Consider the following 14346-nt stretch of genomic DNA (forward strand, 5'->3'; position numbering starts at 1 on the left):
GTTGCAAGGGAAGGTACCAGGGTTGGTATTAGTGTGGTATGTCCTGTGGTTGTTGGTAAGAATCATCTTGAGGTTAGGTGGTTGTCTATAGAAGACTATGGGTCTGTCTCCCAGAGCCTCTCGGAGTTTAGTATCCTGTTCCAGTATAGGCTGTAGTTTATTGATAATGTGTTGGACAGGTTTAAGTTGGGGGCTGTAGGTGATGACAAGTGGTGTTCTATTCTTGGTTTAAGTAAGTAACTGGATTTACTTTTAAAAGATAAACGAACAAGTCACTCATTTATTTAAGCAAAGAATTGTTACGTAATATTTACCACTAATGAGTTCTTAACAATATTTTTCAATGTAGCACATTATAAATGACCTGCTGTGAAGGTATGAGACTAACTTAGTATTTCTGGCCTTTGTATACACTAGTATCTTCTTAAAATGTTCCATAGTTGAACCATCATTTGTACAGTTTCAAAGGTGGACAGAAGTTTAAGAAAATTCTAGTTTGGACACAACCCTAGCTCATAGTCTATTGGAGACCTAATATATCATAGGGTAGAAAAGTTCAGCCTGTAGTGAAAAACTATAGGTTGGACATTCCTGGTCCAGCACACTTGGGACCTGAATGGTCCTAAACAAGGGAGTTTGCTGAACCAAGAGAGGTCAGGCATCTGGGCTCTCCCAGGGTGCTCCCAGTCTCCCGGCCAAGCTCCTCTCCTGGCCACCAGCTCTGCTGCCATCTCTGGCCACTGCGCTCCTGTGCTCCCAGGCGACCAGCCATGCTCCGCTCCTGGCCCACAGGTTGGGCTGTGTTCCTGGTCCCCAGCTTGCTGGTGGGGTTCCTATCCCCAGGTTGCCAGTGGGGCTCCCTGTTCCCAACCCACTAGCTAGGCTCTCTGCCCCCATGCTACTAACGGCACTTGACTCCTGCCCACCAGCTTTGCCAGCTGCCAGCCTACCAAACCTGCTCTATTCCTGACCTGCCAGCTAGAATTCCCTGCCTATAGTCTGCTGATGGGGTTCCATTCCCAGCCACGGGCCCTACGAGCTGCCAGCCTGCCAGAATGATTCTATTGCCAGCCATCGACAATCTATGCTGCTGGAGCTTTCCAGTCCAGAAAGTCCCATACTAGAGTGGTTCACCCTGTACACTATTTTTTTAGAGGCTTTGTCAGGGCTGATCCCCACCCTGGCACTCCAAGTGCAGACGGTGGGGGCCCACAAAGACCTTAAATATCTTTGCTTCTAGCCCTGCTTCTAATACCTCCCAGAGTCACAGATGCCCTGACACTGAGAAAAAACAAACACTGCCACCATCAAGTAATTTACCCTAGAAACAGAGGGGAATACTTGAAATTCTTCCCCAGGGTACCTGAAGTTCTTTTGCCCCTAAGGGTGCATATAGACAGCACCCTTCTGTCGGAATAAGGTACGCAATTTGCATATTGCAAATTGCATAGCTTATTCTGAGTCTAGGTCAAAAGAGCTTATTTTGAAATTTGGCACTGTGTAGACAGCGCCAAATTTCAAAATAATGCACTATTCCGAAAAAATCCCTTAACTCTTCTGGAACGAGGGTTACAGAGATGCCAGAATAGCGCACCCACTGTTTCAGAAAATAGCAGGCACATTAAAAGACATGGAGTTGCTATTTTGGGATACTTCCTAAAGAGCTTGAAAAAAGAAAAGAGAGAAAACAAGCTGCCGTCTTTAGTAGCTAACCATCTAGTCTCAGACAGCCAATTACACACAGACCACTGTTACTTTTCAGGACACAAGAATCAAATTGTCACCTTAAAAAGTTATTTTTATTAACAAAGCAAAAGATATACCTGATAAAGCATATTTGATTGCTAGGTGTTACAGCGCAACTAAGTAAAACATATTAAAACACAAGAAAATCTCTGGGAACAACTCTTAGGCTGTGTCTAAACTACATGGCTCCATCGATGGAGCCATGTAGATTAGGGTTGTAGGCAAAGGCAAATGAAGCCGCGATTTAAATGATCGCGGCTTCATTTAAATTTACATGGCTGCCGCGCTGAGCCGACAAACAGCTAATCAGCTGTTTGTTCGCTCAATGCGCTAGTCTGGATGCTCCCCTGCCGACATCAAAGCCCTTTGTCGGCAGCCCCGTTATTCCTCGTGGGATGAGGTTTACCGGGGCTGCCGACAAAGGGCTTTAATGTCAGCAGGGAAGCGTCCAGACTAGCGCGCTGAGCGGACAAACAGCTGATCAGCTATTTGTCGGCTCAGCGTGGCAGCCATGTAAATTTAAATGAAGCCGCGATCATTTAAATTGGGGCTTCATTTGCCTTTGCCAAAAAAACAAATCTACATGGCTCCGTCGACAGAGCCATGTAGTCTAGACATACTCGTCGATAGTGAATGGAGGAGGGGAAGCATGGATTCACATAGAGAAGTTTAAACCAAATCCGAAAAATAAAGAAAAATACTGTACAGGCAGTCCCTGGGTTACATGGATCCGACTTACATCGGATCCCTACTTACAAACGGGGTGAGGCAACCCCGCACTAGCTGTTTCCCCCCAGCAGACCAGGGAGACGCAAAGCTAGCACCCCACCCCCAGCAGACCAGAGAGACGCAGAGCGGCTTTTCTCAGCAGATACCTCAGCTTGAGAATAAAGGACTGAGGGAAGTGAGGTGTGGGAGAATAAAACTGAGCTCTGGAGAAATGTTTGGCTAGAGTTTCCCCTAAAATATGTACCAGTTCCGACTTACATACAAATTCAACTTAAGAACAAACCTACAGTCCCTATCTTGTACGTAACCCGGGGACTGCCTGTAATAGTGACTAAATACATATTTCCCTTTATTTACTCAAGACACCTTCCTGGTTCAGTCCACTTCCATGGCCCGAATTTCTTGGAGGCATGGTAATCCTGCCTGGGTTTAAATCATCCTGTGTCTCTCAACTCCTGACTTAACTTCCCTACACAAAGAAAGCTGGCAAAGTACCTTATACAATTCAAATTTCAGTACCGTATCTGTATCCCCATTGTTTCTTCTGGCCCCCTGCCAACACCCTTGCTAGCTACCTGAGTTTAACCCCTTAGTCACTGGGTGCTGGATAGCACTCCTCCTGCCATAACAGGTTTTGTTATGTGATCTGTAAAATGACATTAAGTATCATGGTAAAACACGTGATTTTTCACTCCTTTTTAAGGCACAATTCCTGTTCCAGTCAATGTTAAATTGAGCCAAAAGGTTGTAATCTCATATTTTTAGCATAGGGAAACATGCTTGTAAAAGGCTTCTTCAGTTGGGTACAATATTGACAAAAAAAGGGTGGTCAAGTACTAAAGCCACAGGACAGAATAAGGATGCTTAAATGAAATGAACAAAAGAATCCCAAATACCATGTGCACTGAGGCCTAAAATCTTTATTGCATATTTTCCAGCAGTTCTAGAATTGCTTCTTTGTGTGATTATATTAACAAAGATTTTAGATAAATGTGTGTAGTTATTATAAAAGCAAATTATTCTAAGATCTAATTCATATACTTTAATTAAGACACAACCCAAACATTTTATTTTACTGTAAATTTTTCAAAGAGATTTTCAAACTGTTCATGAAAATTTAACCAGGATACACATGAACATATTTTTTATTATTCAAGCACAAAAGAACAGTATTCTTTTAAATAAAAGAAAGCATTCCATATAGTTTAGAATTTTCTAAAACATAAATCTACATGAGGCTAACAATCCTATTTGTAAGTGGAAAATGTGGCTACTTTTGACGGATCCTAGTTCAACAATAAGTATTAAGGACGAAGTTATCACACAGTTTTGGATGTTAACTCAACAGCAGGATAGTGACAGTTGCCAAGGATTTGTATTTGCTGTTGCTTCGTTCCAGTGTTGCCTTTCAAATTGTCTCTTTTTTCTTGTACAGAAACCATAGAAATGTTGTGGATAATAATTACTTACAATACACAATAAAGTACATCAGATATAACAATTACTCTTTAGAACTTCATTTTTGGTCATCTTTTTTGTTATAGCTATTCATCCATTTTCACCTAAATTATTTATTTATACTGTATATTTGACGAGCATATATTTCTTGCTTTATATTTTTGGTGAACTTAAAACCTTGCTCCCAAGATATAGTGATTTATTTCAATAATAATTTATTTTATTTTATGCTAAGTTTTATCTTATTGCTATTTTAATTGTAGTTCAAATTTCTGTTGGACTAACTAGTTCAATCTAGATGCCAAGCTAGTTTATATATCTCTAAATATTTACCCACATAAATTATTTTAAAAACAAAAATAATGAAAGTATGGAGACTTAGCTATCTATAATGGAAGGGCTACAAAAACTTATATTTATCAATATTTAGTTCACATTGTTAACTATCTTCCTCCATGCATCATACACATGTATATATAGACTTACACTGATATTATTTTGTTTTGTTGCCCAATTGTCTACTACAAATAACTGCATTACTACAGCTTTGTATTGACAAACTATGTCACTTGGTAGATTTATACCTTTATCATTTTGAGTTGATACTGTAATGTACTCTCATTGTTTCATTCTATTTTGTTCTTACATCTTCACTGCCATCCTCATAATACTGTTGTGATAACACTAAGTCCGATTCCAATGAAAAGAAAGTTATCAGACAAATTATATACATAAGGTAAAATCCTGGCCCTACTGAAGTCAGTGGAGGTTTTGCCACTGACTTCAATGGAGCCACAGTTTCATCTCTGTTTAGCAGTGTTTGGGTTTTTGTTTTTGTTTTGTTTTAATTCAGTATCTTTCTCATGTATACATATCTCAGGCACCCTAAGAAGAAAGACACCAGGAACATGATTTAACAATGCTCCAATTGTATTAATTTATCACATCTGGGAAATTATTTGGCAATACCTCTTCCAGTGCAGATCAACTGTACCTCTTGAAAAGGACCACCTCAAGTGCACACCCATCCAAACCTTTCATCTGCTCCCAGCATCCCAACATGAGTGGAGAATATGGAAGAAAAGTGGTGGCTCCTCACTGTTTCAGACATTAGGAGGCACAAAAACATGCCCAGCTTCTTTACAGAATGCCCTTCCAGTTCCTATTGTTAAGGAACCAGGATCCCTTCAAATAAGCACCAGCACTGCACACCTGCTAAGGTACAACAAGATGAACACTTTACCATCTCACTTATCATCTGAGGATAAAATCATGGCTCTGTTGAATTCAATGGGAGTTTTATCATTGATTTCAGTGGAGCCCAGGTGTGTGGGTTCCTGAAGGGGAAGATGAAAAAAATTCACATTACACAGACCAATCAAGCAATGAAGGAAAAATTCCTTCCCAGCATACCTTTTGGGGGTCCAAAAGGTGATTACCATGATGATCACAGCAAGACCCTGAAACCCAGTTTTACTGTAAACCCAAGAATGTGAATAGTATGGGAGCCATTCCTCCCAGCTGCAGATTGATATTTTAGACAGAGGAAAGGGCTTATAAATACGTCACAAAGCGGCTACCACTACAACCTTCAATCAAACCAATGAACTAGAACTTCCTCCTGATTACCGTTTACCCTTCCCTAAGCCCACAAGGAAGCAGAGGTCCCTCACAAAGTGCGTGTGCATGGGAGTTAATCCTTAACAGGACCTCAGGATTTTCTTTTGGCTTCTGGCCCCAAACAAAATACTGCCCACATCTGAGACGGGGAGCTCACGGGAAGAAATGCAATGATAACCATCTCTAACAAAACAGGATCAGCACAGATGTTACTAGATCAGCCATGTAAACGAGGCTTTTTTTAGCTTATCTGCAAGAGCTGCTTGCTGCATATAGGCCCACCATGGTCCAATACTCAGTTTTGGTTATGTAACTATGAATATAAATTAAGTACATTTTAGCTACACTAGAGACATAGGGTGTGTCTAGACTACAGGTTTTTTTCGAAAAAACTTCCCCTGCGTCTAGTCTGCTGCTGCGTTCTTTCGAAAGTAAATCGAAAGAACGCAGCAGTTTTTTCGACCGTGGAAAACCTCTTTTTACAAGGAAGAACACCTTTTTTTGAAAGTGCTCTTTCGAAAAAAGGCACTATGTAATGCAGGGGTGTCCAAACTTTTTTCAACGAGGGCCAGATTTGATGAAGTGAACATGCGTGAGGGCTGACCATTTTGCCTGACATTCTTTGAACCATTAAAATTAAATGCAAATTAACTATTTTATGTAAAGTTTATTGCAAACGGCATACTTTTCATTTCGTCACATGGATGACAAATCTAAACAGGTGTTAAATCACTCTGCCTTTCATATCTGAAGGCCAGATGAAAAAAAAAAATCCAGGAAGCTGAAATATATGTCAGGAACATTGTAAAGTACATTACATATTATTGGTAATAAAGGTTGTCTGTCAACTTTTAAGTTCAAAAAATATGAACAGGAACATAACACAAAGTATACATGTTGTGTCCAAATATATTTATAACTGATTTAGACCAACTGACATTAACTGAGATTTTACAATGTATTCATCTCAATACATATGGATTCATTGGGAGCCATAAAAGATAGATATTGCCAAATTACCTGGAGGGCCATATTAAACCGGAACACGGGCCGCAATTGGCCCGCGGGCCGGACTTTGGACATGCCTGATGTAATGCAAACTGTGCTTTTTCGAAAGAGAGCATCCAGACTGCCTGGGTGCTCTCTTTCGAAAAAGCAGCTTGCTTTTTCAAAAGTACTGGTTGTAGTCTAGAGGTTCTTTTTCGAAAGAGGCTTGTAGTCTAGACATAGCCATGGTGAGAAGAAAGAAAGGGGACTATCGGCATGGGGTACATTCTGAGGAATGGGCACCATAGTGGAAAGTACCTTATAGAAATAAGAGAGAATAAGGGTGAAGGATTTAAAATAAGCAAATAGAGAGGAAGTTTATTTTGCTCACAATATAATGTAAATGCAAACTTAAAACTTAAACTATGGCTAGAAAGAGATAGGAGACAGATGCCAAACATCAACACTCCAAAAACAATCAATGCATTTATCTTACAACCCTTTCCTCAATACTTTGTTTTTTATCTAGTTAGATTATGAACTTTCTAGGACAGGAACCCTGTCTTAATACATGTCTTTCCAGACATTCACACTTGGGTGCTACATAAATAACAAAACAACAGGAAACAAAGTGGGAACCACTAACTGGGCTAAATGACTTAAGAGTTCTATGTCACCAGTTACTCTCCAGAAGCACTAAGATAATACAGTGATAGGTATATAACTATCAGATAATTAATACATGTTTGTTTTAATAAAATACACTTTCTTGTGTTTTAGGATGATCCCTGTGCCAAATTGTACTTTATTACAATTAAATACAGCATATTTTCTCCAAACACTTTTCTTTGCAAAACTGTAAGAGCTCAGAAAGAAGCATTATTTTATTTTATTTTATTAGTGAGCCAAGGATATGCTTTCTTAAAGGAAAATAATCTTCCGAAAATAAAAATACTTATTTACACAATACACAAACCTATTAGTTAATGACTATCTGAACACTTGCTTCATTCACTATGTATCTTGCAAAATTAATTTGCACAGCTCCTCAAGCTTCTAGAAGAGAGCTTGCTTAGATTTCCTAAAGTACACAGAAGAAGGGCTCCATACTGGAGGTGAGATAAAGCATTAGGAGTAGACTACAAGATTGATTGTGATTCTAAGAGCTCCAAGCTCCCAACATCCCCTTTTATAAAGAGAAAAAATAAACTGTGCCAAATCTAAACCTGATGTAGGTATGATTGCTGCATGATGAGTGAGGCAGAACCAAGGATACAGTGGCCCCATGGATCCTGCTTTTCCCATCCTCCTATCCAAATAGGGAAGTAAGAATGGTGACTCATACCATCTTCTGTCCCTGCACATCAGATTTTGCCCTTAAATATATATGTGCAACATCTTGTATATTTTAATCATGTTTGTATATTTAAATTATTTTTATTGCTATAATGGCACGATAAATTGCCAATTACTTAAATTGACTATTAGCGTCTCGACTCGGCATTCCTGTTCCCCACATGGCTGGGAAAATCCAGGGGAAGAACTGATGATTATCTAACCAAGTGGAAAAATATGAAACGCTGAAGAAGATGAGGCCTTTGTCTTTAAGGCTTCAATGCCAGAAAGACAGATAGATCGTATAATGTGGAATCACTAATTTTGAGATGGTTAAAAATTTGGATAAACATAGATCTCAGACTGATCTATAGCTAAAACATTACTCCATAAATGCAACAAATGAGCACTTTTCAGATTTATTAAAGGAAACTAACAGTAAATGTTACTATGCAATTTCTTTAAATATTACCCGTATTTTCAGCTTTCAACTGTTGCTAGTAAAGTTATTTTTCTCAATTACATTCTTTGTAGCATATCAGAAAATAGCAAATTAAAAAACTTACCTTGGCAAATGATATGAGTGAGAAGAAGATGTGAAGACTTTATTCACATACTGCTTTACTACTGAATTTTGTATACTGTTACACCATGAAGACGTTGATGAAGTTAAGAATTCATTATTTCTCTGTGATTCTCCAAAAGACGGATTGTAAGGTGTATGAGCACTTACTGGCCTTTTGCCATTTACCATTTCCTGTTTAGAAATGTCAAAGACTACAATTAATGCAAAGTTTTTTTCTATTAATACTTAAGACTGATTATTCTTTGCTTAATTAGCACAAACCCATTCCAATAGTGTTATTTCACAGAGACAGTCCTACTGAGGGCCAGTATGAAACAATGGGTTTCTGAACACAGTAATGTTCAATTTGGATGCAGACAGATTGTGTATTTTATGTATTTACATTCTTAGGGAACAAATGTTGGCACTGGTGAGGAACTATAGAAATGTGGAGGCTTAAAGGGGGGAATAAAAAGGGAGCTAGACTACGGGGAATTATAAACTCTTGAAAATGAGGTTTTGTAACTTACTAACAGTTTATTCCATTTGGAAGGAATATTATTTGTTATTGTGAAAGCTATATTGCGAGACATTTCCAAAGTGTAAGACTAAAGTGTTGAAAGATTCTTGCTTTAATGTTTGTAGATAAAGAAGCTAACAGAAGGGAAACCAGTTAGAGTATGGTATGAATTGCTCATTCTCAACCATGAAAAAAATCTGAGTCAAAAGTTTATGTCTTGATCTCAAGAAGTGCTGATCACCCATAACTCCTGTTAAACCAATTGGGAACAGCAGATGCTTAGCAACTCTTAGAATCAGACGTTTAGGGTATGTCTACGCTACCACCCTAGTTCAAACAAGGGTGGTTAATGTAGTCAAAGTTGCAAATGAAGCCCGGGATTTAAATATCCCGGGCTTCATTTGCATCTTGCTGGGTGCCGCCATTTTTAAATCCCCGGTAGTTCGGACTCCATGCCTAATTCGAACTAACTACTCCATGCTGCGTGTAGCCGCAGGCATGGAGTCCGAACTACCGGGGATTTAAAAATGGCGGCGCCCGGCAAGATGCAAATGAAGCCCGGGATATTTAAATCCCGGGCTTCATTTGCAACTTCGATTGACTACATTAACCACCCTAGTTCGAACTAGGGTGGTAGTGCAGACATACCCTTACAGATTAAGGTCCTAGTCCCACAAATATTTCATCTCATACTTAATTTAAAACATATAAGTAGTCCCATTGCACCAGTGAGACTACTCAGACGTATGTCTTTGCAGGATTGTAAACTTTTTGTATATATCTTAAATAAATACAAAATGCAGAAACTGTGGATGTAGATTTCCATTTATTTTAGTTTTTGGAAGAGCGTAGTAAAAAAAATAAATAGTGTGAGTCTCTGTGTACATGAGTAGTATCATGCTGTCTCTTACACAGAAGCAGAGTTAACTCAATCCTGGATGGCTGTACAGATCCCAGTCAATGACATAAATTCAGTGATGAGCAACCTAGGCTAATGAGTGGGCCGCATGAGTGGCACTCCTTCATTTCAAGCCAGGTCTACAGTGGCGGAGAAAATCGATGTAAGATATGCAATTCCCTATGACAATTGCATAGCTAGAGTCGACATACCTTACATCAATTTTCTTGGGCAGCCTCACTGTGGGAGGTTGATAGAAGAAATGCTCCCCTCTACTTCCCTTAGTCTTCACAACTCTGAGGATTACCGTAGTCAAAGGGGGTGCATCAGTGTTTGATTTAGCGGCTCTTTACTAGACCTACTAACTCAAATGCTGGAAGATAAACCAATACAGATGAGGGTCTCTAATTGTACTTGCGTACCTAGAATTTGTGGGACGTGTTGACTGAACCATAGCAGCATTTTGATAGGATGCAGAGACAGTGCATGGCTTTCACAGTCAATTTTGTGCACAATCAGTATACATCTCACTTCATGTGCCCTTGCTTATGTGCCTGTCACTTTAGTAATACCAATAGGAAAAAAATATGTATGTAGAAACAGTGAAATCTGGCAACTCTACACAAGGCAATGTGGGGAAGACCAATTCTGTGCTACTGGAAGGGGCAGAGCCTTGGGCAGAAGGGGCAGGGCCAGGGCAGCCAGTCTTCAGTGCTCCTCCAACCATCAGCACTGCCCAGACTGCAATGCACACATACCTGACCCCACCCCTGCCCTCAGTGCTGCCGGCAGCATGTTGTGCAGGGGGCTGGGGCAGAAGGCAATGGTTGGGATCAGCCTTGTGCTGGTGTGTTCTGGAGGCTCTAGGATAGCCATGGATTTGCAGAACTCTACTAGCAGCCCCACGGGCTGTGGCAAGCCCCTGACTGCCAACGACCCCTCAGTTTTCTTCAGAGAACTCCTGCCCTGCTGCCCATTCTGCTTCTGCCATATTTTCTTCCATGCTCCAGGCAGAGAGGATAATCCTTGGCCATTATGTGCAGTGCCACCCTTCTAATGGTCATAGCAGCTCTCAGGTGTGTAGACCTTGCTGAAACAGACAACAGCAACAACTACCCTCCTCCCAGCATCTGCTTTTGCTGCCTGCTAGTTTAAAATACAATGATGCTTGGCTCTCTGTGCAGGAGCATGGAGTCATGCATCTTTCTGGGAATTGTAGTTTACCTCCTCCATTCAAGCAAGTTGGGTACTACAAGTCTGAGAATGTCCAGCAGGCTCACATATTGCACCCTGCTGCTGTGTGATTCAAATTGCTGATCTGGAGCCTGAGTGCTGGGCAACAACTGCTCCATTTGTCTATACAGCAGACCCATACACGGATACAAAATTTGTATCCACATCCAATCCACAATCTGAAAAATGCTCCACAGATATCCACACCTGCAAGTGACAAATGTGAATATCCATGGATATAAATCAGATATCTATGGATTTGCAGGGCTCTGCTGGTGTGATCTTTACTCCACTCAAGTTCATTTAAAAGGCAGTTGCTAAGATAGTTTTCTTGACCCATCATTTTGCTAACATCTTTTCCCACTTTGAATCACTCCATTAGCTTCCCTACTCTGCTACCTCAACTATAAGATTATTTTCCTTATCTTAAAGGCCTTTAAGATTTAACCCTGCCCCACTTACTGTTATCTCACTGAATTATCATGTGCTCCCTAGGATCCAAATCACCTACAAGAACCTTCATGCTGTCTTTCATTTCATCCTCCTCAAAAAGACAGAGCAAGCTGCTACCCTATTCTTCAAATCCCTTGTTAGATTCGCTTCAACAGAATAATGCAAAAATATAATGACTAGGCAGATGATGTGCCACTGATCTGCTCATTAGTCTCCATTCAGAAACCATAACAAAACCTCTATACTTACAAATTGTGTATAAAGCTAGTCTATTAAAAATAAAGTTGAATTGCTGTTATTCTGTCCTCCATTCTTCTCTCCTCTCCCGCCGTCCCATCGACTTCACCCTACTCTTGTTTGTTTCGTCTTTTCATTATTACTTTTCTTTACATCTTTTACAAAGAGAATGTTAGCTCTTTGGAGAAAGAAAGTCTTTGAAGTGTCCAGCACAAGGGTGATTCAACCTGGTTGAAGCCTCTAGGCAAGCGGTTCTCAAACTGTAGGTCAGGATCCTAAAGTGGGTTAAGACCCTGGTTGAATGGGATTGGGAGGGCTGGTATTGGACTTGCTGCAGCCTGGGATCAAAACTGAAGCCCGAGAAGCCCTGCTACCTGAGATCTGAGTCCTACCTCCAAAAGCTGAAGCTGAAGGATGACTTCAATCTTTGATGGTGCAGCTCAGGGTTACAGATCCCGGCTACGTCTACACTGGCATGAATTTCCAAAAATGCTTTTAACGGAAAAGTTTTCTGTTAAAAGCATTTTCAGAAAAGCGCGTCTAGATTGGCAGGATGCTTTCCGCAAAAGCACTTTTTGCGGAAAAGCGTCCGTGGCCAATCTAGATTTGGTTTTCCGCAAAAAAAACCCCGATCGCCTTTTTCACAACCGGGGCTTTTTTGCGGAAAACAGTACTATGCTGTCTACACTGGCCCTTTTACGTGAAAGTCTTTCAGAAAAAGACTTTTGCCCGAACGGGAGCAGCATAGTTTTTCCAGAAAAGCACTGATGATTTTACATGAGATCGTCAGTGCTTTTCCGGAAATTCAAGCGGCCAGTGTAGACAGCTGGAAAGTTTTTCTGCAAAAGCAGATGATTTTGCGGAAAAACTTGCCAGTCTAGACACAGCCCCCCTGTTTAGCTTTGTGCATTGTCCCTCCACATCCCAGAGAGGCTCAGGCAGGCTCAGGGTTTGGTTCCCCCACCTGGGGTTGTGTAGTAACTTTTGTTATCAGAAGGGGAAGTGCAGTGCAATGAAGTTTGAGAACCCCTGCTCTGGGCACTACTGAAATTCTCATAATAAAGAATAATACTAAAGAAAAGCCAATCCATTCTATATTCCACAGAAATGTATACAAACTGCATATCTGAAATACAGTTTTATGTTAACATTGTTGACTCTTGAATTCTGTACTGAAAAGAACAATACAAAATGCATTCAATTACTAATTTTTTTCTATTTTTTTTTTATTTTACCATAGTTATCTTCTGTGATTACAAAATTAACAAAATATCATGTCTCCCAAACATGTATTTCAACCACTCAATGTCCCTTAGAGGACGGTCTATTTGAAAACAGCTCTGCTATGTAACTAGTCTCACAATTTTTATTCTATTGTAGCTCAAACCACACTGGAATAGAATACAATATGACCTTTACTTGAGCTAGGACTAAAGTCTTCAGGAATGTGTTTTCAGATAATAATGGGCAATACAGCAGGTAGACATCTCAGAGATATTTAATGGTAATAGTAAGAGGTAATTAAGTAGATTTAATTGTTCTTTATGCTTTGAAAATACTATTTTTAAAAGAAGAAATACATCATAAAACAAATGTTAAATAAAATTATGGCAGAATTCATTTTGTACTTCCAAAGAAAATAAGGGCATCAAAGCCAATTAGCCCAATGCCCCCTTCCTACAAACACATGGGGACATACCCAATTATCTTGAAAAAAGCCAATTAAAAATAAAATGAATTATCTGAATACCAAAACTTCTATAATTCATTTGATAATTACATTTCTCAAGAGCTGCTGTTAATGTAAACTGTGAAATACTGTCTATCTATCATGTTTATAACCACTGTAGACAACATACTCATTCCTCTGTTGTCTTTAAACGTTATATTGCAGTTTGCACTAACAGGTAATCAAAATGACATTAAACATGTCTATTTTTCTGGTACAGGTCTTCAGATACATTTAGAATCTTCAAAAAACTGAATATTAATTTTATGTACATCAGGAAAAATATCCAGTTAGTTATAGAAATCCTTTTCTTTATTCTGCCATTACAAAAAAATTAAGGAAACTTAAAAAAAAGAAGAAAATATATTATTTTTCTATTATCTAAACTAAATCTCCCTTGCTGTAGATTAAGTTGATTATTTCAGTGAACATGGAGAAAACGAAGTTACTCACCTTCCGTGCAGTAACTGTCATTCTTCGAGGTGGTGTCCCCACGGGTGCTCCATTATGGGGTGCTGGGCTTGCCCCAGAGCTGCAGACGGAAGCTTGTGAGAAGCAGTGTTCGGCTGGACCGCGCATGTGCTGCGGGCTCACAGCTTTCACGCTCTTTTCTCTAGTGTGTGGTCCAGCCTCCCGCTAGTTCCTCGAGATTGCCTCGGAGTCTGTAAGGGTATGTCTACACTACCCCCCTAGTTCGAACTAGGGGGGTAATGTAGTCATTCGGAGTTGCAAATGAAGCCCGGGATTTGAATTTCCCGGGCTTCATTTGCATGATGCCGGCCGGCACCATTTTTAAATGCCGGCTAGTTCGGACCCCGTGCCGCGCGGCTACACGC

At 40.0% G+C, this 14346-nt stretch overlaps 2 protein-coding genes across 6 annotated transcripts in view; one reads left to right on the forward strand and one right to left on the reverse strand.

Moving 5' to 3' along the window:
• The window catches only part of DCDC1 (doublecortin domain containing 1), a 604418-nt gene that overhangs the window by 551402 nt on the left and 38670 nt on the right, over positions 1-14346 (reverse strand). For all 4 annotated transcript variants that reach the window (XM_075927782.1, XM_075927784.1, XM_075927785.1 and 1 more), the window contains exon 2: positions 8442-8632. In XM_075927782.1, the coding sequence (XP_075783897.1) occupies positions 8442-8632 (191 nt within the window). The remainder of the gene's footprint in view (positions 1-8441; positions 8633-14346) is intronic.
• Positions 1-14346, forward strand: part of DNAJC24 (DnaJ heat shock protein family (Hsp40) member C24) — a 128075-nt gene that overhangs the window by 5394 nt on the left and 108335 nt on the right. The gene's annotated exons all lie outside the window — the stretch shown is intronic.

The sequence above is a fragment of the Pelodiscus sinensis genome, chromosome 4 (assembly GCF_049634645.1).
Source record: "Pelodiscus sinensis isolate JC-2024 chromosome 4, ASM4963464v1, whole genome shotgun sequence".
NCBI classification, from domain to species: domain Eukaryota; kingdom Metazoa; phylum Chordata; order Testudines; family Trionychidae; genus Pelodiscus; species Pelodiscus sinensis.